Raw genomic sequence first — 26,819 nt, forward strand, 5'->3', positions numbered from 1 at the left:
TCCAATTTGAGTAGCTCTGAAAGTACAAGCTTCTCTCCAGCAAAGCCCTAACCTGCCCAGAAGGCTGTTGATCCAGTGGAATGTACTGGCTCAGCAGAGCAAAGGCTGATCTACTTTAATTCCCTCTCTGTGGAGTTTTTTCTTTCCCACCAGAGGGCATATAATGTGAGCAGACAACTATCTTCCAATAGTTGGTGTGGGTGTGAGTGGGTTAGGTTGTTGTTTGTTTGTTTGGTTGGTTTTGAATCAGGAAATTGAACTAACAGGAGTTCGAGGATTTTAATACCAAAGTCAGGTCAAAAGGGCTGTAGACTGATCATACAACTGTGTGGATAAATTATTTCTCTTATCACAAAGACAAGATGCTTTGGTATATTTTTGGCCTGATTTTCTAAAGTACTGGATGCTCAGCACTTTGGTAATTTAGTTATGTATTTAACCTGTAAGAGGGTATTCTACTGATATCTTGTTTAGTTTATTTACTTGTCTAAATAAGAATTTGGAAGTCTAACTTTAGGCTCCTGCTTCTGAAAATGTTGACCGTAAGATTTTTAACTTAACAGTATCCCTTTAATACTTCTAAAGCTACATGTATGTACACTGGCAGTTTGGGATGAATAAATGTGTTTAAAGTTAATCAGTGAACCTGTGTGTGTGTGTGTGTAAATAAGACTGTATTTGAGAGAGTGGAAAGCGGTTAAACAAACTGAGTGCGTCTAGGGTATCTATGTAAGGCAGCCAAGATATGGTGTGTGTTTGTGTGTGCGTATAATATATATATTATACGCACACACAATTATATATATAAACACATTATATATATAAAAATAAAATAAAGGAAGCAAAGTTTGGGCACCAGAGGAGGGAAAGAAAGAAAGAAGGAAAGCAAAAGGGAAAACTGGGCAAGATAAAAGGTATGGGAGAGAGGAGAAAATTGGTTCCTCAGCCCATGTAATCTTATTGCTGTCTTATTGCTTGCAACATTCAACGTGATCAGCATTTCAGATGCTCCATGTTTGGACCTCCAACTTAAATCATTACTGTTCAGAATAGGTTTGGAAAAATAATTAAAATTACAATATTATCAATCCAGAGATAATATAATAAATAAATCTACTATTTGTTCTAAACTAGGGTGTGTATAAAGTGCTGCTGTGTCCGGCTGCACACTTTAAGCATTCACTGATGGTACAGGCAGTGACGTGAGCCTTGTGTATGTACCTGAGATATGAGAGGGTTGTGTTTTTAAAGGGCTTTGTGATTGGGACCAAAAGGTCCAGGGGCGGCTCTAGCTTTTTGGCCGCCCCAAGCACGGCAGGCAGGCAGGCAGGCCTGCGGGAGGTCCCCGGTCCCGCGGATTCGGCGTACCCTGCCTTACGGGACCGGCGGCCGCCCTCGCAGGAACCGGTGTAACATCATCATTAGTCTCACAGCGAGTCTGAAAGGTACCATCCGTTCATTCCCTGAAGTAGGGAGGTTCCTGTCCTCTTCCAGAGAGCCTTCTGATTGGTCAGACCACAACTCAGAGCCAGGGTTACCGCCCACGGCAAGGCCCCAGACCGGAAGTGGAGCAGCAGAGTGGACTACGTTTCCCAGAATGCCTCGGGGCGGGAGCAAGCAGAAGGCTGAGTTGAGATCCGCTGCTGGGAGACATTACAAGAGGGCCTGATCCCTGGGCAAAGGTAGGTGCCCATGTAGTGTGTGTGACAAACTGCGCGCGCTCTCAATTTGCTACGGGGGCTGCGCGGTGGGGGGAAGAGGAGCAGGACCAGCTGCCACTGCCTTGGCTACCGTGTTTGCTCTTAACAGCTGGGGAAAAGGGCGACTATTTATTGTGGGCCTTTTCAACTGCCAGGTTGTGCCTAGTGCCGGGGGCGAGCTCCGAGGGGCAGTGCGGGCGGGGCGAGCTCCGAGGGGCAGCGGGGGGCGCGTTTCGGGGCGGGGCGAGCTCCGAGGGGCAGTGCGGGCGGGGCGAGCTCCGAGGGGTAGCGGGGGGCGCGTTTCGGGGCGGGGCGAGCTCCGAGGGGTAGTGCTGGGGGGGGGGGCGCGTTTCGGGGCGGTGGGCAGAGGACAGGTGGGAGGTCACAGGTAGTTGCGGTGGGGAGGGGGCAATGGGCAGTGTTGGGTTATGGAAGGGGGTCGGGCGGATGGGGAGGGGTGGTGGGAATGAGGGGCTGAGATGTAGGGGGAGTGTTGGACCCTTTTCCCCAGTCAGTTTCTCCCGAGCGGGGCTGCTCCTGCCGTGGGTGGCGGCACTGGAGCAAGCGGAGCAGTCGCCCATTCCGCTCCCCCCTGTCTCCGGTCAGTTGGATGCAGGCGCCTCGGGGAGGGGAAGCTGCTGCTGCTGCTGCACGGTTCCAGCTGACACATCTCGAGCCCGGCTGTGGCTGAGGAGAAGGAGGGGGGCATGGCGGAGACCGGCTCGGTGCATGAGACCAGGTTTGAGGCGGCCGTGAAGGTGATTCAGAGCTTGCCCAAAAATGGTAAGTGAGCGGGGCTAGAAGGCTTGTGTCAGTGCAAGTATAGGAAAGTGCTACCGGTAGCACATTCCTACGAGGAGCAGTATCCTTCACTACACCGGCCGGAGGAGAGGAAACCTGCGGACCCGGACGCTCGCCTGCTCTTTTGCCGTCTGGAGCGCAGGTCGATTACAGCCTTGCCACTTTCCCAGGAGAGCAATCACTGGCTGTTCCCTCTCCCCGCCAGGACAAGATAAACCTGACCCCCTTCACTGCAGCTCTGCCAGGGCAGCCACATCCTCCCCACTGCCCCCTCTAGAGCTCTAAACGAGGGTACCTGGCAGGCAGCCGGAATGCAAGGGAGTCCCCAGCAGGGCTAGGGAATTACTGACAGATGAGTGACACCAGCCATTAAACATGGTGACAGAGTTGTCCCTTACATGGGCCTTCTAGGCCCAAAAGCTTATTCATAACTTATTTGTTCAGCCACTTAAAGACATGGCATCATCTACAATTTTCTGATATTTGCGATTAGTGATTCAATAAATACTGTACTGTAAGGGTTTACAGGGGCCCAGCAGATCAAGTTTTAAAATTTGCTTTTAATATTTTTTCCCGATCAGTTCAAAATTTGTTTAATCATTCCTGATGCCATGGAACAAATTTCTTTGTCCCTCCAGAGCATGTTAAGCCTGCATTTTGTTTGTGTAGGAGGTGGTTTGTTGATGTAAACAAAGTAGCTTTTACTATCCTACTCATTCCCATTCCACCTTTGTTGCAAAAGTAGGAGAAAGTACTTGCCTTCTTGAAATCCCTAATATGATTCTATGACTTCACAGCGATCATTGTGAATTTGTTAGTTTGAAGAGTAAAGAAAGTTATTAAATGTGCTTGAAGAATTTCAAAAATTGAGGACAAGACATTTTTCCCCCCTAGAGTTTTTCTTTGTTGCTATTATCAGATAGACACTGATTATCTTCCATTAACAGAGAAGCCAAAAACTCACCACATACTGGTTTAAACTATAATTGATTTTGTGAGGGCAAAAATTAAAGGATAATTATCAGCTTTAAAAAAAAAAAAAAAAAACTTGAATAGATTTCAACTTAAAAGTTGTTTCAGGAGAAATGCCTGAGCATGAATTCCCTCAGCCAAATAATCAGATTTTCCTGTCTGTACAAGTGTTTTCAGTTTTTGAGAAAACAGTGACTGTACAGAAAGTGTTGTCAAATGCCTAAAGTAAACAAACTGAAGAAATAGTGAAACATTTTGATCTCAGATCTGTCAATTATGTTATTTGTTCTAAGTAAAAATAGTTTTTCAAAATCCAGACAAATGTGGTGAAGTTGATTGTGTCTCTTTAAAGTGGTCAAGGTGACTTATTTAGTAGATCCTCTGTCTGAACGTGGAGCTTAAAGTCCAATGTCATTGATCATGCAGCCCCTTAAACTAGGTCTGAAATTTTCCCTCAATCAGTAAATATTCACTCTGGGCCTAATCCAAAAATGTATTAACCACACCATTTCCATTGACTCCAGGGGGAATTGTGCCTTTGAGGATCTGACCCTTTATCATACTGTGAGTTATAAGAAGTGCAGGTTAATTTCCCACAGAAATATTAACAATGCGTAAAAGAGACTAAATGGCTTTAATGTCACTTTCCACTGATTTTAAAATATGTTTTCACTAGGTTCATTCCAGCCAACGAATGAAATGATGCTCAAGTTCTATAGCTTTTATAAGCAAGCAACCCAAGGACCCTGTAACAGTCCAAGACCTGGATTCTGGGATCCTATTGGTAGATATAAATGGTAATTGTGTATGAGAGATTGTTTGGTTATTTGTACTGAAACGTTGTCTAAGAGCATCTTCTCTCTTTTTAAAGACTTCAGTTAACAAAACCTACGTACGTGTGTGTGTGTGTGTGTGTTTGTGTTTCAAAAAGTCCCTTCCCTTGATAATGAAATTGGTATGTATATTGTGGATTTTCCCCGTGTGTTCCAGCCTTTACATTTAAATGATGTATGGTATCTCAGAAATAGGGGAGAGGACATTCCCTTTGCTTCTAAAATTGAGGAGGATGCTGCTTACTGCAGAGGTACTACAACGAGATCTGTCCATTTCCTCCTCTCCCCAGAATTTAGGGGAGCTCAAATCAGTTTGCAGCCGTAGGGGGGTAGTGCTTTTAGGGCTGTGGCAACAAGTTCCTTCCCTCTGTTTGCCTGTCCTGAGATGGTTCCATTACAGAACAGACAATCTGGGCTCTTACTACAAGTTGGATGGAGAATTTAATAGTAGGAAAGACAGGATCAAATGAACTAAGTACAGGACTGAGAGTAAGGGAATCTTGTGTTCTAATCCCAGTTCTGACATAGATTCCTCTGTGGCTTTAGTCAGATCACTCTATGTTTGCAGTACCTTACAGTTTTCCAGTGTGTAAAATAAAGATAATACTACTTGCCTAGTTCACAGGCAATCATGATGATTAATGTTGGTAAAGCGCTTTACAAATCCTAAAGTTAATCAATGTGCACACCAAGCTCTTCGGCATTTGGGGGGAGGGAAACTATGGTCTCCAAACCTACGTTGATACAATCATACCTTGAAAGGCTTTTTAAAAAAACATTGGCAACTATATATGGACCCCAGCTCAAACATCTGAGGTCCACTTCTATAGCAAGAGGCCTAAAAATCAACCACTCCCTGGCTTGCTTTTTATTTAAAGTTAGTTAGTTAAAATTGAAATGTCTCTGAATAACTTTTGCTGACCCTCCCTGTGTACAGTGACATGTATGCACCCCCCCCCCCCGCCCTCTCCCTCCCCCCAAAATGCTAAGGCCAGCTCTGCATACGATGGGATTTCTCTTCCTCCTGTATCTCAGGGATCCTTGGAGGTAGGAGACTCCTCCCTGTCCTCGGCTGTAATAATTGGATCTACAAATTTACTCTAATTATGAGCTTAAGTGAATAAAATGTCACTAACATATAACAACTGTTGACAGGGAAAAGTTATGAAAGGGAGCTAGCCAGCCAGATTGAATTAGTCCAAGCAACAAGGCATACTGATATAACTGAAGGACTGTGTTAAGATCATGCTGGATAAATAAGAAAAATGTAGAACCAGAAATCAGTGAACCAAAACTGGTGTGTCAAAAATTAGGCCTCTGGTGGGGGACAAAATAATTTTCACCCATCACTCCTATTTTGGGTCCTTAAGGAAAGAGACTTTAGGTAAAAAAATTGGCTACTGGAATGAGCTTCACCATCCTCACAGCCACTCCCACCATCTCCTGTGACTCTGGGCCTCCATTATCCTGATCTTGAGAGAGATCCTGATCAGGCCAGAGAGGGGGACCCAGATGATATCACCACTGGCTCCCGCTGGGATGAACACCACCTGGGATAAAATAAGATTGGACTTTAACTACAACAGCTCCAATCCATCTCAACTAACTTCTTTTCTTTTCCCCCAAAGGACAGTTATTACCATCTCTGATCTACTATCTAAGACTGTCAAACAAGGGTGTTGTTTTTTGTTTTTCCTTCTAAAAACTTTCTCCAGCTAAAGAGAAAAAGAAAAATGGATGTTGTTAAAATAAAAGCCTTATTCAATACGTTACATTTCAAATATTTTTACTGTTTTTCCTACTGTTCTTTATCTTTCTTTTAAATTTTTATTAATTTTTAATAGTGTGTTTGCCACAGTACTAAGCAGACTAAAGTCTCTGTAAACCAATCTTATTCAGCACTGTTTAACATTAAACAGTAACTAAATTAAACTAATTAGGTTAGCCCATCTATTCCATTTAAATTTAATAAAACACTCCGCAAACCTCTTCCCATCCCCCCAGGGAAGGCTTGCAAGGAAATTGACATTGGAATTTCAAAGTTTCCTGGTACACCTGTGTTTTTTATGAATGGATACAATATGGCCCCAAACCCATAATGTATATTGTGTCAGAGATAAGTAAGCGATTTTATTTTTAGGCTGCTACTTTCCTGTTGGAATAAGGCTTAATAGAAAAGATTAAATAGACCTGTACATAATTCTAGTTGTATTTATACATCAGCAGCAATATGTATATGGCTAATATAAAAATACCTTTTTGAAGGTCCCATATCTTTTAAAAACTGACCTTGTCCAATGCCAAGGAGTTGGTCGGTGTTAGAATCTGGAATAGAACTTGTCTCCTGACTCACAGTCCAGTCCCCTATCCACTGGATCATGCTGTCTCTCTGTAGATGCCCAATTACCTGATTATGCTCCCAAATCAGCAAGTTAAATTTTTTTTTTTTACACACAAAATTGCAGACATAATAAGAGAGACTTTCCTTAACGTTGGACTGAAAAATATAGGCAGACCATGGGTGTTCTGAAGATGTCCGTGGTTTTCATTCCTAGGGATGCTTGGAGTGCTTTGGGGGATATGCCCAAAGAAGAAGCCATGATAGCATATGTTGAAGAAATGAAAAAGGTAAGAGTAATTCAAATCTGTCTATCTTCTAAAGTATCTTTATTTCTAGAACATTAGAAAAATAAGGAAAATATTTCACTAACTGCTAGCAAAGCTCCAGATCGGATTTCATTTCTGTTGTGAGTTTGCTGAATTAACTTAACCCTAAACTGTCTGATGGTGATAGTTTTGACATTTAAGAGCTCTAGGGAACCCATTGACATAATGTTTTAAATGACAGGCCCAAATACAATGCAGCTCTGGCAAGTGAGCTGTAGTGAAAGACTGGAACTGAAACTGCAGGAGATTCAAACAAACTAGGGAAGGAGAGAGAGAGATCCCAAAGGAAAAAAGCTGAATTTGCAGTAAATTTTGCATCTGAATTCTAGTTTGAGATCTGGTGGGACCCTTGCATGGAAGAGTCTTAAAGTACCGTGTATACTCGTTCATAAACTGAATGTTTTTGGTAAAAAAGTGACTCATCAAAGAGCGGGGGTTGGCTTATAAATGGGTCTACACCAAAATTTGATGGTTTTAAACTCTATGGAATCACTGAATTGAATATCTAATACATTGTCGTTTTGTTTACTTGGAGTGTCTGCAGGCATAGAGCCCCTCAGCTCTCAGTGGCCGCAGTTCGTCGTTCCCAGCCAATGTGCCACTTCCCGTAGCTCCCATTGGCTGGGAATGGCAAACCGCGGCCACTGGGAGCTGAGGGCCTCTGTGCCTGTGAACGCTCCAGGTAAACAAAACGTCCCGACCCGCTGGGTCCTGACCCACCAGCGGCTTACCCTGATGGGCCAGGAGCCAAAGTTTGCCAACCCCTGAAATATAGGGTTGGCTTATGAAAGGGTCATACAGTTTTTGCTATTTTTACCTAACCATCTTGGGGGTTCAGCTTATAAACGAACGGGCTAATGAACGAGTTAATTAACAAAATGGGCCGAACCAAAACTCTGGATCTGAACATCTTTGAACTTTGGAGGCCATTGAGTTAGAACCTAGATTTGAAACTGCCTGTATTTATAGTGTATAGGAGTCTGATTTAGACCCAAACAAATGTTTCTGGTCTAGTGTTGGGAATAGAGATTTTAAATTTTTTTTATAACTGTTCCTAGTTATCTTAATGAGCATAATATAAATTCTTAAAGTAGCTGGACAAATTCAGAGTTAAGACTGCCACTCTGTCCTTAACTCATCCTGTCTTTTGACTGCAGCCCTTTTAGGAGGTTTCTGAAACAGTGAACGATCTTACATACTTTGAGCTGCAGTATGGACAAATATGTAATTTAATGTAACTATAGCCAGGTTAGTATTAAGGACAGAGCATGCAGTTTTCATTCAGACTATGCTAGCTTTTTTTCTAAGTCAGGCTATTAACCTCCTTTAAAGCGTTTTTATAACATTTTATTTCTGTTCTACCAACCACCATGTTATTCTTGCTCTTTAATTACTACTTTTTTTTTTTTTTAAGGATAGTGGGCCAAATTCTGTAGTCTTCACTCAAGCAAAACTCTCATTGATTTTAATGGGAGTTTTAATTGAGCGAGTAATGCAGAATTTGGCCATTCATTACTTCATAATCTTAACTGTCAAAAGACCCACTGAAATAACTAATAGAAGTAGCCTGTTCTCTTCAAAATAACTATCAACGAACAGTACTGTAAATAGTAAAATTAAATGAAAGTACTGCCCTCTGAAGGTTATCATAAGATAAACTGATAGCAAACAATCTCTTAGGGTGAAATCCCTTCTATCCACATAAAGCCCAAGAATTCTGGCCAGGCATGCTGCTGGGGGCGGGGGTTTGTGGGGCTATAGCCACCTCAAAATTTGCCAGTCTCCATTTCTTTGGGAAGCTGATTCATGGGTGGCAGGGTGCTGGGGGAGCTCACCTGCTGCTAGAGGTGGCTGTGGCCGAGTGGGAGTCTGCTGAACTGGGGTGGGGGGACAAGGAGCCTATCAGTGCTGGTTCCTTTTGGGTCAGGAATGGGAGCTGTGGCTGCTGCTGAACAAGCATTCATGCTCCTGGGTGCTCGGCTTAAAGAGACAGCACGCTGACACACTCACTCTGGCACACTCACAGTTTCACACACACTCTCCCTATGTGTCTCTCACCGTCTCCCACTCTCCCGCCTCCTCATGCTCTCTCACTTGTAATATTATAATTGTTGTTTGTAATCTCTTGGTACTTCCTACTGAAATATATATTCTCTGTAATTTTATTCTTTTCAAAGTTAAATTTTATTTTTTGAGTAGTAATTTCTAAAATGCCTAACCCTGTCCTGGCTGGAGCAATGATCATTATTACTTTTATTGCCATATTATGCTTTGTCATTCATTATTTAAAGTGGTACAGTCCAATAATAGCATCCTTCTAGAATGTAAATTTAGCTTGTACTCACCTTAGCAATGCCAGTTTAAAAAAGAAAAAACTGATCTAAACACATAACTTTAGACACTGTATAGTAACTTAAAATTTGTACCAAAATAAATGCGGTTACAAGTCTGACACTAATAGTAATGATGGAGTTAAATGTTAGTCACTTACATGATTGTGATTGGCAAACATAAATGCCAAAATAAGTAGAAAAATAAATTCCCTTCTTAATAAAAGAGAGAAATTTTAATCATGTAAGTGAAAATTAAAATAGTTTTTAGTGGAGTGAAAAACTGTTGACTAAACTAGAGGCGATAATGGCAGTAATACAGTGTGTCTGTTAGAGAAAGGAATTAGATTTTATTTATTTTTATTTAGCTCTACTAAAGATAGTGTAAAAAGTATCAAACTTGTCTTTCTGATATCTGTGTTAAGGCTCCAAAACTGATACCTCAAGGCTTACGATTGGGAATATTTTACTGTATTATTTCCTGATTGTTCTAAATTTACATATAAACTTAAAATATGGCTTTAATTGGTGTTTGTGTATATTTTTTTTCTTTCTTTATATAGGAATTAGATACGGTACTCTTGTCAGCTAATTTCTAAGTTATTATCTGCAAAAACCCTAGACTTTTCAGGTGCCTTACTAGCCTCTGGAATCACAGTTAAAGTAGACATGAGCAGCAGTTATAATGGGGGTAGAGGAAGTGAGGAGGGATGTTGGGATGGGAGGGGAAGGGGTGAGGGGGTCTTGCGGGGGAAGGGGAGTGGGCTTTGAGGGAGGGGTGGGGACCTATGGCAGAGCGGGGGTGGAGTGTGAGTGGTGGCCACAGCAGAAGAGGCAGGACAGGGAGTTAGCCTCCCCCAGGGGAAGCTTCATCACCACCCATGCAATAAACTAAACACCCATCCCTCTTCCTGCCCAATGCCTCCTCCAGTTGCTGCTAAGGATGGAAGACAGAGCCGAAGTAGGGTTGCCAGGCATCCTTTTCGGCTGGGCGATCCAGTCGAAAACTGGGACCCTGGTGGCTCTGGTCAGCATCACTGACTGGGCCGTTAAAAGTCCGGTCAATGGTGAAGCAGGGGTAAGGCGTGGCTCCCAGAAGTGGCTGGCATGTCCCTGCAGTCCCCAAGAAGGCTCCGCCCACTGCCCCTGCCCTGAGCACTGGCTCTACAGCTCCCATTGGCCGGGAACTGCAACCAATGAGAACTGCGGGCGAGGGCAGCGCATGGAGCCTCCCTGGCTTCCCCTGCACCTAGGGGCCGCAGGGACATGCCGGCCGCTTCCGAGAGCCCCCTGAGGTAAGTGCTACCCAGAGCCCACACCACCTTCTGCACCCCAGCCCTGAGTCCCCTCTCTCACCCAAACTCTCTCCTAGAACCTGCACCCCCTCCCACACTCCAAAACCCTCAGCCCGGGGCCCCCTTTGCACTCCAAACCCCTCATCCCCGGCCTCACCCCAGAGCCCGCAGCCCTGGCTGGAGCCCTCCCACACCCCAGCACCCTGCCCCAGCCTGGTGAAAATGAGTGAGTGAGGGTGGGGAAGAGTGAGTGACAGAGGGAGAAGGGAGGGAGTGAGCAGGGGCGGGGCCTCAGGGGTGGGGCCTTGGGACAGGGCAAGGGTGTTTGATTTTCTGCAATCAGAAAGTTAGCAACCCTAAGTCAAAGGTATCCCAGTAATGCCTCCTACAGTACCTGTGCTCATTTAACCCTCTCTAGCACTGAGGCCCCCTGCTCTGGAATGACTGCAGTGTGAATTGTTGTATTATGGCTCTGAGTCTCCAAATCTTCCAAATATCCAACTTTGCTGTGTGCAAAAGGGTATTTTAAAAATAACAGTACATTCTCCAATTTAAAGTAATTAGCTATTAGTATTGTTTAACCAGTAATTCTTTTTCCAGAAGTTTGCATTTGTTGGTGATGGTGGTTGTTAGTTTATTTATTTATTGGCTTAGTTTTGTTTCCTGTTGACTTTCTGTGAATAAATGTTGCACCAGTGAGCTGCCATAGCTGAAGTTTAAAATGGATCTATCTTATATATTTTTATTCTCCCTTTTGAGGATAACCTGATAAAACACACATGTATGTGTGCCCACAAGTCGTATAGGGCAGCCCACCTCACCCCCCCACTCCCACCCACCAGGAAGAGCCTTTGATTCTGGCTCTGTGCAGAAAGAGTATGGAGTGGCTGGGCAGGTGAAATTCACCCACCTGACCCAAACACAAGATTAGTGATCGGGTTTACTTTGTAGCTTCCCTACTGCCAAGGCTGAAATAAGACTGAGACAAGAGCCATAGTCCTTCCACCCCAATAGTGCTCACCTGTATACATACATTTTCAAAAGGACTTTCACCACACAACTCCTATTCAAATTTATTGTGGCTAAAGCCCAGTATGATTCTGAGAACTGTCCAGATTATGTGGGTGGTTTTTGCGAGGTGTGTGGAGGAGCAGCAGTGACATTTATATTTAAGCTTGATGCAATTTTTTCAGTTGAGTTGAAAGCACAGAATGTAGATGTAAATGCACTGCAAACCAAGGTAGGCTGTGACAAAGTTTTAATTTTCTACAGCTGTATAAAAGAAAAGGTGGTAAAAGGTATCTGATCTCTCTTGCTAATTTCCAGCAGTGTATCTGAGCAGTTTACATGTTTCCCCCTTCAGAATATAGAATAATTTGTTCTGTTTATGCTCAAAATGGATTGGAAACTTGCTGAAGCTACTCTTTAATGGGAGTGTTGCTTTTTTGATAACTTGTGATTGGTTTGCAAAACTAGCTTTGATTGCTTTTGTTGCCACCTGCCAGTCAGCCTGGAGTTGTGCATGTCAAGGGTTTGCCATGGCTGCTGATCTGTGTGGGGCTTTTGCTTGTAGATGGTTTGCTGTAGCTTCTTTTGCCACTACTTGCTACCTTGCCTGGTGCCTTGACTGAGGAGGGCTTACCATAGCTACTGCTGCTGTTTTACAGGAAGAGGGTTTGCTGCCACTACTGCCTGCATCTTTTCCTGGAATTATTGCTGTGATAGGTTGAATCACAGAAACCCCCTTGGGAGCTGCCAATTGATGTGCCAAGACTACTTCTGCCCATGCTTTCCCTGCCAGCTCGGGACCCCAGCACCCTGTCTTGTTGAGCCAGAAACACCAGTCTGCTCCAACACAGACCCAGGGTCTGAATTACTTGCCCCAAAGCTGCAGACTTAACTGAAAGCAACTTACAGAAGTGTTCCTGTCTTTAACACTCAGATGTCCAACTCCCAATGGGGTCCAAATCCCAAATAAATCTGTTTTACCCTGTATAAAGGTTATACAGGGTAAACTCATAAATTGTTCACCTTCTATAACACTGATAGAGAGATATGCACAGCTGTTTCCCCCCCCCCCCCCGGTATTAATACATACTCTGGGTTAATTAATAAGTAAAAAGTGATTTTATTAAGTACAGAAAGTAGGATTTAAGTGGTTCCAAGTAGTAACAGACAGAACAAAGTGAATTACCAAGCAAAATAAAATAAAACACTCAAATCTAAGCCTAATACAGTAATACAACTGAGTACAGATAAAATCTCACCCTGAAAGATGTTTCAATAAGTCTTTTTCACAGACTGGATGCCTTCCTAGTCTGGGCACAATCCTTTTCACTGATACAGTCCTTGTTCCAGCTCAGGTGGTAGCTAGGGGATTCCTCATGATGGCCCTCCTTTGTTCTGTTCCACCCACTTATATATCTTTTGCATAAGGTGGGAATCCTTTGTCCCTCTGGGTTTCCACCCCGCCCCCCTCCTCAATGGAAAAGCACCAGGTTAAAGATGGATTCCAGTTCAGGTGACATGATCACATGTCACTGTAAGACTTCATTACCCACTTGCCAGCACACACGTATACAGGAAGACTTACAGTTAAAACACACCCATCTGCAGTCAATTGTCTTGGTTAATGGGAGTCAAGATTCCAAACCACCATTAATGGCCCACACTTTGCATAATTACAATAGGCCCTGAGAGTTATATTTCATATTTCTAGTTTCAGATACAAGAGTGATACATTTATACAAATAGGATGATCACACTCAGTAGATTATAAACTTAGTAATGATATCTTACAAGAGACCTTTTGCATGAAGCATATTCCAGTTACATTAGCATATTTTCATAAAATCCTATAGAGTGCAACGTCACAATTGCTTAAAAGGGGGAATCAGCAAAAGCCACCCAAATGAATTAGAAAATTGAAAATTAGTGATAAGATTTGGCAGGCTTATTACTTTTAGTTGCCAGTTTCAGCATCTTCTCTGCCATCTCTGTTCTGTCTAATGTCTGTTTGACTGCACACCTTGCTGTGATATGAATGCCTGCTCTGGTGCTAGGGTGTGTTGGATTAGTAAACTGAAAACCGGCTCCGGCTCCTACTGACTTCAAGGGAGCAGGGTTGGACCCTAATTTTCTGTCTTGATCATGTGATTTTTGGACTGTCCTTACTTTGATTCTGTCCCTCTGATTTGGGGGCTTTTTGCTATGGACAGTGGCTTTACTTTTTTCTTTATATATGCAGTTGGTAAATTAGAAGGACACAATGGGCACCTCATAACATGGTGCTTGCACCCAGTCAAAAGAGGATGGGATGTGTCAAATGAAAAGAACATTCTGTTTGGAAGGAGCTCCCTCAGTTTCATTTTCTCCAAAGAAAAACTGATTAAAAAGCACATTGCACATGATCACACCCACCTGTCTCAAACTTCTGCCTGATTTAGTTTGAAATGGCTGAGATAATGAATGTTGGAATTTGTAATTGATATGCTGATGGAGTCCCTTAACTACAATAAACAGTGCTTTAAAAATCCTGAAGTTGTTTTGCTTTTGGTTGAGATTATGGTCTATTATTTGGTGAATGGAGTTGCTATATAATGTTAAAATGCAGAGTTGCACAGGGTGTTATAAAATTTATTTTGTTACATGTTATTGCTATATGAGTATTGCAGTGAACATCAGGAAATTTGGCACCAAGTAAAATAAAATGAATCATTAATATATTGTTTCACAAGACATTTTGTATTTTGGACTCGTACAGATTCTTGAGAGTATGCCAATGACGGAGAAAGTTGAAGAATTACTACAAGTGATAGGCCCATTCTATGAAATAGTAGAGGATAAAAAGAACAGAGGATCTGGCCTAACATCAGGTTTGAATAAATACCTCCTCCTTATTTTGTACTGCAAATAATAATCAAAAATTCAGACTCTCTTAACTAACTTACTTTTCATTCTCAGTTTAATTTCTATAAATAGTTATTTAAAGCTAAATGTTGCATCTTTTTATTTCATTCCTTTACCATATGCCAGTCCGACTGGAGAAAGTTTCTAAATATTTAGAAGGTAGGAATGATAAATTCTGTGTAAATCCATCTGTTTCATTGTTTTATGTGCTGTAATTCCCTGCAACACTTGAGACTTCTGGGTTTGTCACCATTAATTTTTATTTAAAAATAAAAACACTACAGGAAGGTCCAATAGCATGTTTGGAATTTAACCAAATGTTTTCGGTGCTGGAGAGGAAAACTTCACTGCAGAGCCTCTGTTTGCTGTGAGAGAATTAAAAAAAATCCAGTTTCTGCCTCTCTATTTATAAGAACGGCCTTTTAAATTCTGTGCAGGCAAGCTGGGGGCTGTAGTTGGTAGTCTATTTATTTATTCTTTCATCCAGCTTGAGTAACCTTTTTTGCTCTCCTGCAAATTTTTAAATCATTATTTATACCTCAGTACAAGTATGCATGGGATTCCACAGACAAATAATAAAGGACCTGTAATCTCCTCCCCTGTACTTGCAGTCTGCATTGCCCAATGCTCGAGTTCAAGGGAGAAGGGACTAGTCTAACAGTCTGTGAATATCTGACAGGTGGCAAACCTAGTAATTTCAGTTATGTAAAAAGGCACTGTGGAAACTATTATTTTGCAACATTGTTGTAGTTCATAGTTGATTCTATGAAAATGTTTTGATAATTAGACTGTTGAAACATTACAGGTAAGGTTGTCTGTCTCCATCTTGGTTTAAGAGTTTAAACCTGGCTAAAGTTTCAAGATAAAGTTGGATATATGTAGCCTATGTTTGGAATTTTTTTTTAAAAATTGATCTGTTCTATAGTTTAATTTTTATATACATTTTTAAAATAACTTGGCAATCTGGTTTTAAGTGCTTTTTGCATTTTTACAACTCAAAAATGGCTTTAATTGCCCGGGTTTAAGCCAATCAGTTATATGTTCATAGTTTTTTCATTTTTTAGAGAAAAAAATAATGGCTGAATTTTTAAATGGCCACTTTAAAAGCAGGGTCACTTTTTTCAACTAAAACTGCATATGCTTCAGGTCTGGTATTTAATGAGCTTGCCTGGCAGCTGGATTGACAGGCAAGATTGTAACAGAATATCTGCAGATTCAGGTCAGTGATCTGCATAATAAGGATTGACTCACTTGGAATCTATGGTACAGAGTGCCAAAAGCCACTTTTTAAAAAGTAGCTAAATCTAAACTAACAGAGAATCATAGAAACTAAAGACAAAAAAGACCAATTAGATCACCTGGACCAAAATACAATGGATCCTAAATTTGTTACTCCAACAAGTATATTTTGTTAACATCAGAAAACGTATCTTCATTTAAATAACATTATTGATGCAAACTAACCATATCAAGAAAATTCAAAATTGAAGTTCAAGTTTCAGCCTTATCTGGCTCTATTAATATTGTAACAGATGTGGTACATAGCATGCACAAATCTGAAGCTCTGTAACGTGGAATTACTTTAGTATAGGTTTAGATTCAGAATCTTAATAGTGAATTTCTTTTCAATTTTGTCACAAAGTGATTACATTGGGGATGTGAAGAAATCCTTCCGTCACTCACTCCCCAGTCCACTGAAGAAATTAATATTTTAGTAATAAGCTATAAATACCAATTAGTACTTACAATACTATTCTTTCAATAATCTGAGTCCAGTGTCTTAGCCTTTGGACCACTCTGCCTTCTTTGAGTCCTGTCGTCCCCCCCACTCCATTTTTCTTCCATTTTAATTTTTGTACTGTTCCACTTTGAGGAAAACTCAGGAAGCTTGATAACAGCAAAGGTTTATTTCCCTCACTTCTTCACCAGGCTCACATTCTTTCGGTCTTTCCATCTCCTTCCACTTCTCCCATGCATCCTGGGAATTGTAGTTCCTGGACTCAAGGTTATAGGACCCACCTAGGAACAAAACTTAGCTACCCCAGATAGTGTTTGTATGTGCACCTGGGTAGCTACAACACACAGTCCCCTTTAAAATAATAATTGTAAAACTTTTAACAGTCACTTCCAAACCATCACTTAAGTCCAGTAACTAAGTCTTCCAATCTTTTCGGCAGTCTCCTTTGTCTAACACTTCTAATAACCAGAGAGGCAGGAATGAGACTAAGTGAGGGAGCAATTCCTACTAGTATAGATTGTCCATCGCTATCAGTGTCCTTGATGTTCTCTGGTCCAAGGTGGAAATCGTGATTCTCTTCTTCAGCAGCTAGCTGATGAGCTGTGGATAATCTTGAAATATTCCATTTCTTTCCATCGATGGATACAGCAGAATCTCCTCAGATTTCTGTTACCTGCAGATGACAGGAATATCTAGAGCACCATTTTTTGACTCTGCATGGGAGCGTCACATGAACAAAATTTTCAGTTTAAAACTTGTGAGGTTTAGCATCTTTCTTATGATCTCTATACTGTCTGTATTTCTCCTTTTTATTCTTAACACATTCATGAATAGTTTCACCTGAAGGTTTGGTTGAAAAAGGAGACCGAATAAGCATTTGACAGATAGTAAGTCACGTATTGGCCTTACATCCTCTAACAGTTTGAAGGGTGATACTCTTCACCCTTGTAGTGGTCCTGTAAGCAAACAGTGTTACACGTAAAGCTTTTTTTCCATGGTCTCATTTGCAAACTGGTAAATTATAGACTTTCTTTCACCAGTCTATTCATTCTCTCAACTACACCATTGACTCTTGGCTGGTATAAAAAAAACAACCCTATTTTGTGCTTGAGATTATTGCTACTGAAGTAGTGTTGCATTTCAGCAGAGGTTAATTGCATTCTGTTGTCAATTATCAATTCCTTGGGAAATCCTTCTCGGCCAAAGACTGATCACATGAAGTTAACCACTATTTCAGCAGTAACCATTCCAGTGAATGTAACTTCCAGCTGCTTTGAATGATGGTCTACCATTATTATGGGAAACCTTTGCATAACAGGGTAATCGTCAGATGGTCCCATTATGTTGAGCCAGTTTCTCCCATGGACAGTTGGGCTAGTCAACTGGTGTGAGAGGGATGCTGGAGGTTTCTATAACTTATCAGTACTAGCACAAGCCATACAATTCTTGATTATTTCCTCAAGCTGCTCATCCATCCCTGGCCACCAGAAGTCATGTTGCAGTAGTCTTTTGGTTGTACTCATTCCCAGGTTTCCTTCATGTGCCAGGAAAATCAATCATTCTTTCAGAAGTGTAGGCACAAAAGATGGTGAAGTCTCAATCTATTAATTTATAAGGGGCAGCTCATGTGATATGTTTCTACATGGTTGTAAGTGTTCTGATGTCATCCTCCTGTAAGGCCATCCATGGACTGTGGAAGTCTTTAGATCATGAAGTGCCTTGTCTTCTCTCATGGCTGTTGCTCACTCTGAGACTGTGATCATTCCTTGAGATTTGTGCAATGATAATCCATTCATCTTTCTCTCTTGCATCCTCATAAGGTGTGGCTCAAGACCATACTCACAAGCATCTGTTGTGACAATCGTTTGCTTCTCAGAATCAAAGGGTCTTAGAGTTGGCCTGGTTGAAATTGCATGTTTGATCTTGTTAAAGCTGTTCTTGCACACTTCATCCCATTCAAACATAACATCCTTTTTTTAGGAAATGATGCAAAGGAACTACTTTCATAGCAAATTGCTGTGTAGACTTTGAGTACACAATCCAAGACAGATCAAAGTTTGTCCTTATTGTTGGGCTCTGTTGTATCACGGCTTTCATGGGGTCTGGTTTTGGTTGTACGCCATTCTGAGAGATTGTATGTCCGAGTTATGTCACTGAGTTGGTATGGAATTGACTTTTCTTCTTGCTGATGGTAAGTCCATGTCATTGAAGTTTTTCTATAACCTTGTTTAGGATGACATCTTATTTGGATTCATCTTTACCATACATTACAATATCATCTTGAAAGTAATGCCCCTTGTCTCTTCAGAGATCCAATGCATCATTCTCTGGAATACAGATGCTGCAGAGGCTAACCCAAATGGCATCTTTTTTTGAATTGGAACAGACCTTCTGGAGTGATGAAAGATGTGTACTTGTGGGATTCTTCCATTAAGGGGATCTGGTGGTAAGCTAAGACTAAATCAAGGGTCATAAAGACTCTTGCCTCCTTTAAGTTGAGCAGCATTTCACCAAGGTTGGGCAGAGGATGACAATCCACAACAGTGCTGAAGTTTAGATCTATCAAATCCACAAATATGGAGATAGCACCGTTATACTTCCTCATGAGAATGAAGAGAAACTCATTCTGATAAATCAACTAGTTCAACGATATCTGCTTTATATAGTTTGGGAATTTCCTCTGTTTGTCTGTGTGCAATTGGTATGTTTAGCACTTTATGCTACATAGGCATTGCATTGTTTGTTTTTTAGCAGGCTCTTGTCCTTGAACTTTTTGGCAACATCTTTGGTATCGGTGAAAACTTCTGGAAAGTCAGATGATTTCTGGTTGTAGCCTATCCTTAGTTTGTAGGACAGGTTCTCTACTATTTGGATCTAATGTCATCTGAAGATCCCTTTGATTCCATCCTAAAATAGAAACTCCCTTTTGGGGTACATAGATTTTTTCCCTTGTGCATTATGGCCTTTGGACTCAAGGATAGTTGTAAAATAGCCATTGATATGGATGGGAGATCCACCATACCCTCTGGGGTATGTGTCTGGAGGATGCAGTTCGAGTTGGGAGCTGGCGCAAAGCACATGGTAGAGCTGGTTGGTAATTACAGTGTAAGGCAAACCAGAATCCACTAACGTCATCATTACATGGCCATCAACTCAGTGTGGAGTGGTGTAATGATCTCCTGTCATATTCAAAACACCCTTGGGATTCAGTTTACCATCATCTTCAACTGTGAGAATTCTAGATACAAAATTGTCAGCAGACTTTAGAAAAATGTCCTTTTTCCCCCCCCCCCCTTTGCATCCTGATTTCTTGGCAGAATACGCTTGAAAATCTGCCTCTGACCAGGGTCACCACACCTGTAGCATTGGTAGCAGTGTGGTGTGTGGGAGGGCAATAGGCACTGAGAGTACAGACTAAGAAGCTTTCCGTGCTGTCATCTTGGACTGCATTAACCTCTGCAGGCTGGAAGACATCTGGTGTCATGGAAAGTGATTTAGCACAATGTATGGTGCTCTTCGCTTGCCAGGCAGTTTCTATGGTTTTCTCCAAATAAGGCCTTTTATCATGAGGAGTTGTTCACGAATCTTGGAACTGTTCATCTTAATGACAATTTGGTCTCTGATTATTTCATCTGTAAAACTGGCAAATTTACAGGTTGCATTCAGCTCATGTAATGCAGTTACATAGTGGTTGATGGGCTCGTGAAACATCCCTTATGCAGGAGTAGAACTTGAACTGTTCAACAATTTAGTAGAAGATCAAAATGATCATCCAGGGCTCAGAGAGCAGCATCATATGGAGTCACATCTTGCAGTATGTCAGTAAGAGGAGGGAGATGCTTGAAGATTTGTTGCCCATCAGGACCAAGGCAATAAAGCAGTAAGCTTTTCCGCTTTTCTTGTATGTAAGCAGAAGTTTCTATAGCAAGCGTATAGTTGCTGAAGTAAGACTTCCATTGTTTCCATGGGAGCAGAGGATCTTTTGGGATAGGCATAAAGAATGGTGGAGGCAAAACTTGCGTGATGGTAATAAGTGTGGTGGAAGCAAATTGGAGACATCAAGTGAATTGAGCAAGAAACGTGGAGAAGAACCAGCTGGTAAGAAATGCTGGTCACAGAAATGGCTGACTGGACCTGTACTTGTTTTTTGTGCAGCTGCGGGTATTCAGAACTGCAGAGGAATGCTTTAGCTGAGAAAAATGAGGACTATGAAAAAATAGACACTGCCCCTTTAAATACAGTAACTCCCTACTTAACGTCCTCTCGCTTAACGTTATTTCGATCTTGCATCCCTGCTCAATTACAGAACATGCTCCATTTAAAGGTGTGCAATGCTTCGTTATAATGTTGTTTGGCTGCCTGCTTTGTCCACAGCTGGCTGCCCCCTATCAGCTACCCTATTCCCCCCCCTACAGTGCCTCCCGTCTGCTGGCAGACCCCGCGGATCAGCACCTTCCCCCTCCTGCCCGTGGCAATCGGCTGGCTTGCAGCGTTAATGAGGGAGGGGGGAGGAGCGAGGACTCGGTGCGCAGGCTCCCCCTCCCTCTCCTGCCTTCTGAAAGCCGCAAACCAGCTGATTGCCACGGGCAGGAGGCGGGGGAATGAGGGGGGAGCCAGCGCGCTGAGTCCTCGCTCCTCCCCCCTGAACATCGCAAGCCAGCTGACTGCCGCGGGCGGGAGGGAGGGAGGAGGAGCAAGGATGCGGCGCACCTCCCCCCTCCCTCCCCTGCCTCCTACGCACGGCAATCAGCTGGCTTGCCGTGTTCAGGAGGGAGGGGAGCCTGCGCGCCGTGTCCTCGCTCCTCCCTCCTGCCTCCTGAACACGGGCAAGCCAGCTGATTGCCGCGGGCAGAAGGCGGGGGAGGAGAGAGGACGCGGTGTGTGGAGTAAAGGGGGAGGGTGGGGGGGAAGAAGAGGCGGGTTAAGGGTGGGGGCTTGGGGGAAGGGGTGGCGTGGGTGGGCCAAGGGTTGAGCCCCCACCCCTGGTGCTTGCAGAGTAGGGGAAGCTGCTGCTGTGCAATGTGCTTCTCCTAGCTTACAGCACCTTTAGCCTCCTTGCCTGCCTCGTTGTCTCCAGTGCCAGTGGGCTGTGCCTGTGTGGGGTAAGGCGGGGGCACCTCCCAACTATAGTACTGTACTGTATGGCAAAAAAAAATCCCCCTGGAACCTAACCCTATTTACATTCATTCTTATGGGGAAATTGGATTCACTTAACATCATTTCACTTAGTCGCATTTTTCAGGAACATAACTACAACGTTAAGTGAGGAGTTACTGTATGTCTTTTCAGCAAGTTGCAGTTGCAGACAGCAGCAGGCTACAGGCCAGTGGAGTTTCATTGAGAGCAGCAATAGTATGTCAGAGCAGCAGGGAATCATGAGGCACTTAGATAAATCAGAGTTCTGTTTATCTGTGGGTCTTCTATGCTCATCGCCAGTTTCTTTTGAACCTGAACCTCTTTAAGGAAAACTCGGGAAGCTTGATACATAATTGGTTAAACAACTGCAAACAAAGAGTAACTATTAATGAAATGATGTCAGATTAGAGGGAGGTTTCAAGTGAGAATCCACAGGGATCTGTTCTGGGCCCAGTACTGTTTAACATCTTTATTAATGACCTGAATGTAGGAATACAGAGCATACTGATCAAATTTGCAGAGAACACAAAGCTAAGGGGGGTTTGCCAACACTTTGAAGGATAGAGCTAAAATTCACAGGGATCTTGATAAATTGGAGAACAGGGCTATAGTCAACAAAATGAAATTCAATAAAGACAGATATAAGTTCTACACTCAGAGAAGAAAAAACAAATGCACAAATACAAAATGGTTTGGCAGCAGCACTGCTGAGAAGGATCTGGGAATTGTGGTAGATCACAACCTCAACATGAATCAGCAGTGCTGTTGCAAAAAAAGCAAATGCAATTTTAGGCATTAACAAGGAATAGCATGGAAGTCATGGGAGGCAATAGTACTGCTCTACTTGGCACTGGTTAGGCCTCAACTGGAGTACTGTGTCCAGTTTTGGTTACCATTGTATAGAAAGGAGGTGGAGAAACTGGAAAGGAGCCAGAGGCTAGTGACAAAAATGATCAAAGGGATGGAATGCAAGCCATATGAGCAAAGGCTGAAGGAACTGGGTATGTTTTGTTTGGAAAAGAGGAGATTGGGGGGGGACATGATAGCATTCTTTAAATACTTGAAATGCTGCCATAAAAAAGATGGGGGGGGGGAGTTCTCTCTTGCCACAGAGGGCAGGACAAGAGGCAATGGGTTCAAACTACAGCATCACAGTTTTAGATTAAATCTCAGGAAAAACTTCCTAACTGTAAGAACAGAAGGACAGTGGAACAGACTGCCTAAGAAGGTTGTGGAAGCTCCTTTGCTGGAGGTTTTCAAAAGGAAGCTGGATAGCCATCGGTCTTCGATGGTTTAGACTCAACAAATCCAGCATCTTGGTCTTCTAGTCTAACTCCCTGCCCTTGCGGTCCCTTCTAACCCTATGGTTCTATGATAACGGCAAAGGTGAGGTTTATTCCCCTCACTCTTTCACAGAGCTCACACTGTTCCTTTCTTCTCCTCTTTCTCCTTTTGTTCCTCCCTGTCCCCAGTGCTTCCTGGGAATTGTAGTTCCTGGACTCAAAGCTACAGGAACTACCTAGAAAAAAACATAGAAATACGAACTGGGGTAGCTATCTTCACCTAGCTAGATACAACATTTAATCTCAGTACTAAGGCAGTTATCTTTGCCTAAAAACTGGACATGTCTCCCTCAAAGGCACATCAATGTAACTCTTGAATTAGTGAAAGCTTGCAGCAGAATCATGGTCCTCAACTTTGGCTTGCCAAGGTGTTTCCTGTAGCTCATTGATGGCCTTGATTACTGCAGAATTTAAGCTTTTGACTTTTTTTTCTCATTGAAGTTTCTGCTCCTTGTGCTTGCAAAGGAAACCTTCCAAATGTGAACTGCTGCAGTACTGTCTTCCTGAGTGTACAGAGGATTCTGAACTGTGTGAACTCCCTCATCTCATCTAACTGAAGAGTTAACTCTGAAGCCTGAAACTGGCTATTTCTGTTTAAATGACCAGTAGTAATATAGTTAATCAACATTTATCTAATATGTTTGGACAGCACAGAAGACAACCTATTAGGTCTGTGGAATACAATCCACAGCCTTGGGCTAGTACCCTTTACCTCTGGAGAAGTGGAATACCAGCCAGCGTGGGTAGTGGGAGGAAAGTAGACAACCAGACTCTCTACCTGAAAAGTAGATAGTCTGAACAGATCAAGGAGTCTTAGCAACATTTATCCTGGGAAGTTTGTTTATGTTGAAGGCTCATTCTGCCGCTAACTCTGCAGGGCTCTGAGTATTCCTTCCTCTGCAAGTATTAAGTCACTTCTTGACTATCAACAGTTCACCAAAATATTTTCAGTTATATAAAAATGCTAAACTTCAAAGAAGTATGTGAACCCTTTGCTTGCAGCTGTTAAGGTTTTAAAAGGGAGTGAGCAACTTTGTTTGCAGCTGCTGTAGCAGCAGAGGGCAGACATTGGTGAAGGACGTCTTTGTTTTTAGCTGCAATATTACTGCTTCTGATAAATGACTTTTTCCATTTTCTGACTTCCTAACATGCTCAAAAAATGTGACAGTCAGCCCTATGCTGAATAGATCAAGAAGTTTCTATAAAATCATGCATGGTGTGGAGAAAGTGAATAAGGAAGTACCCCTTCACATAACACAAGAACAAGGGGTCACCCAATGAAATTAATAGGCAGCAGGTTTATAACAAAAAGAAGCATTTCTTTATACAATGCACTGTCAACTTATGGAACTCGTTGCCAGAGGATGTTATGAAGGCTAAAAGTATAATTGAGTGCAAAGAAAAATTAGGTAAGTTCATGGAGGGCTAGGTCCATCAATGGCTATTGGCCAAGATGGTCAGGAATGCAACCCCATGCTCTGGATGTCCCTAAGCTTCTTACTGCTAGATGCTGGGACTGGAAGATGGGATGGATCATGCGATAATTGGCCTGTTCTGTTAGTTCCCTCTGAGGCATCTGGCAGTAGCCACTGTCGGAAGACAGGATGCTGGACTAGAAGGACCATTGATTGCGACCCAATATGGACATTCTTATGTTCTAGTGTTTAAAATAACATTGATCAATGGTTCAGAGATTTTTAGAAGGACAAAAGAGTTCAAGTTTTTTGAAGATTCGCTTCCAGCTGAGCCTGAAGGAACTGAAGTCAAAAATTAGCTAGAATTGATTCAATTACAGTTATCTGATCCAGGTTTCATGAAAGAATTTTTTTTTTATTTTCTGTAAATGCTGGGCAAGTGACAGATGTTCCGAGTTACAAAGCTGGCTCATTTCTATAACCTTCTTTGAGACTACTTATTTGTGAACAAGACTTCTTATTGTGAATCTGAATAAATCCAAACAGCAGTCACCTAATCAGCTCAATTTCATAATGTTCATAGCCACCTCAAAGTTTTAGCCAGACCCGCAAGAAATTAGCTTCAGTGAAGCAGTCTCCTAATTGATAGAATTTTCCCTGTACCCTGCAACACATTGTCTGTTTAAAATGCTATTTTTGTACACTTACAGTGCTTTATAAATTAAAAATAACTGTGTGCCTTTACATTTAATTAAAACCCCATATAAACCTATATGAAAATTTGGTGTGGACTTCAGTGCAGCTAGAGGTTGTGCACCACATGGTTGTATAACATTATGAAGTGCACTCACCTTTACACGCCCCTTAGAAGCAGAACATGGTACCACTGTAGTACTGTTAAGCCCTGTCATCCTAAAGGGTACTTGTCTTCAGGAATTTGTCCAGATACCAACCATTGACAGCTGCACCAGTACAAGCTCCTACTGTAGGTAAGGGAAGTCATGATTTGCACTGTTGCCATATACCCAAGTTTCTGGGAACACTAGTGTAAATCACAGCTACCCTTGCCTGTACTAGAAATTTGCATCGATGCAACTACAGAGGTGGCTGTAAAGCTATTTTCTCAGCTACATTTCATTCAGTATTTAGGCTTTAACGATCCTAGGTGCTATAGTAATAATAGTATTCACTGAAGTCCTGGGTATGCTTGGAGAGCATATCTCTGTCTGGAAGACAGTTGTTGGTGCAGAAATGTGTATGTAGGCAAGCCTGGGAAGACAAATCCCACTTGAAAAAAGTGATTCTGTTTTCATAACATGTATTTATTTTTTCTAACGAAACTTGCTTTCAGAAGGTAGTAATAATGATTAAGTTTTGCTTTTAAGTAGTTGTATTTTTCAGAAAGCCTTTCATGTCAGTTGCACCAGTCTTTATTTGTAGTGGTGCTTTCAGTGTTGCACTCTTCCCTGCTTTCTTCATTGTGAAACATCCTCCACATCTTTTTTGTTTTATGTTTGATTTATTTCTGCAGTGTTTGCCGTCAAACATGATTGTTTATAATTGTTTTCTTAGGATTTTTATGACAACCCTGTGGCTATACCATGTAACCCAAGAAAGAAGTATTTATATGGCGCTAAAGCTTTGCCAGAAGATAAGAGAAATTGCAACCTGTGTTACCATGGAGTTTATAGATGCTTTAACAGAGTGGGTTGGATGGGAAGCTGCACCACAGCAGAGTAACACCTTCAGAGTGGGAATAAAAATTTAGGATTGGTGTGTGAGGGATGTCTTTTAAACCTGTTTCCTCTTATGCTTTAGAGTTGTATTCAGTATGTTTTGTCACTGGGGTAGTGGTAGGAAGGCAGTTAGCATTTAATATGTGAATTAAAACCTTCCACTATTATGCTGTTACTCTCTGCAGGATGAGCTTATTACAAAACAAAGGATTAAAGGCATGATTAGTGGACATCAGAATGGTATATCCCAGTTTAGGGCACCAATTGTGCAAATCTCATCTTGGCTTGTCTGCACTAGGAGTTTGCACTGATGTAGCTTCAAGGGTGACCAACCAGCAATGGCTCCAGTGTAGTAAGGCCTGAGAAACTGAGCCTCCCACCCTCTCTCACACACGCCAATTCTCTTGTGCAGTATTAGAGAATATTTCACTGCTCGCACTGTGGTGCTATAACAATATGTTAAAATATTAAAATAAACGGCTTTGGAGAAAGTGCAAAGAGGAAAATTTCATTCCTCCTCCTTTCTCTTGCCTTGTTTAAAAGAAAAACCTAATCTTTTCCTCTGTCTTGCCTCAGTTGCCTGGCTGTTTTCTGCTTCAGGGTATGCTGAGTCAACAATTGGTGTCACTGTTAATAATCCGTCACTGGCCCAAGATTCTCTGTCTAGAATCAGCTGTTCAGCCCACTACAAGAGAGGCTGATAGTCAAAAGCCCCTTCATCTAACATTAATAAAGGAGGTTTAGTGAACCTGTGCATATGCTGTATAGTGTAAGTGCAGAGCATTATAGTTTACAGATCAGGTTTGTACTTAATTAGCTCTGGTAGCATGATGTGAAAGCATAGGTTTCTCTAAAGGCTGTGCTTATGAAGGACAGCAACAAAGACCAAATAGTAAAATGGTCTATGTATAATAGGCAATGGAAAAGAACAGTTCTGTCTTTGA

The 26,819-nt window shown here is 42.1% G+C and overlaps 1 protein-coding gene across 1 annotated transcript; it reads left to right on the forward strand.

Annotated features, from left to right (window-relative positions):
- The first annotated feature begins 1,621 nt into the window (after positions 1–1,621).
- On the forward strand, positions 1,622–25,777 carry ACBD5 (acyl-CoA binding domain containing 5). The gene is made up of 6 exons (XM_065397937.1): positions 1,622–1,682; positions 2,307–2,483; positions 4,150–4,270; positions 6,862–6,934; positions 14,362–14,473; positions 25,712–25,777. The coding sequence occupies exons 2-6, from the start codon at positions 2,408–2,410 to the stop codon at positions 25,720–25,722; spliced, it is 393 nt and encodes a 130-aa protein (XP_065254009.1). The 5' UTR covers positions 1,622–1,682; positions 2,307–2,407; the 3' UTR covers positions 25,723–25,777.
- The last annotated feature ends 1,042 nt before the right edge of the window (positions 25,778–26,819 follow it).

Source organism: Emys orbicularis, chromosome 2 (genome assembly GCF_028017835.1).
Source record: "Emys orbicularis isolate rEmyOrb1 chromosome 2, rEmyOrb1.hap1, whole genome shotgun sequence".
NCBI classification, from domain to species: Eukaryota; Metazoa; Chordata; order Testudines; family Emydidae; genus Emys; species Emys orbicularis.

What these genes read in the sequence shown, in the direction of transcription:
- ACBD5 (XM_065397937.1), top strand. Translation starts at nt 2,408, where the DNA reads ATGGCGGAGACCGGCTCGGTGCATGAGACCAGGTTTGAGGCGGCCGTG. An exon ending in TCAGAGCTTGCCCAAAAATG is followed by an intron (nt 2,484 to 4,149) that starts GTAAGTGAGCGG and finishes TGTTTTCACTAG; the next exon opens with GTTCATTCCAGCCAACGAAT. An exon ending in CCTATTGGTAGATATAAATG is followed by an intron (nt 4,271 to 6,861) that starts GTAATTGTGTAT and finishes TTTCATTCCTAG; the next exon opens with GGATGCTTGGAGTGCTTTGG.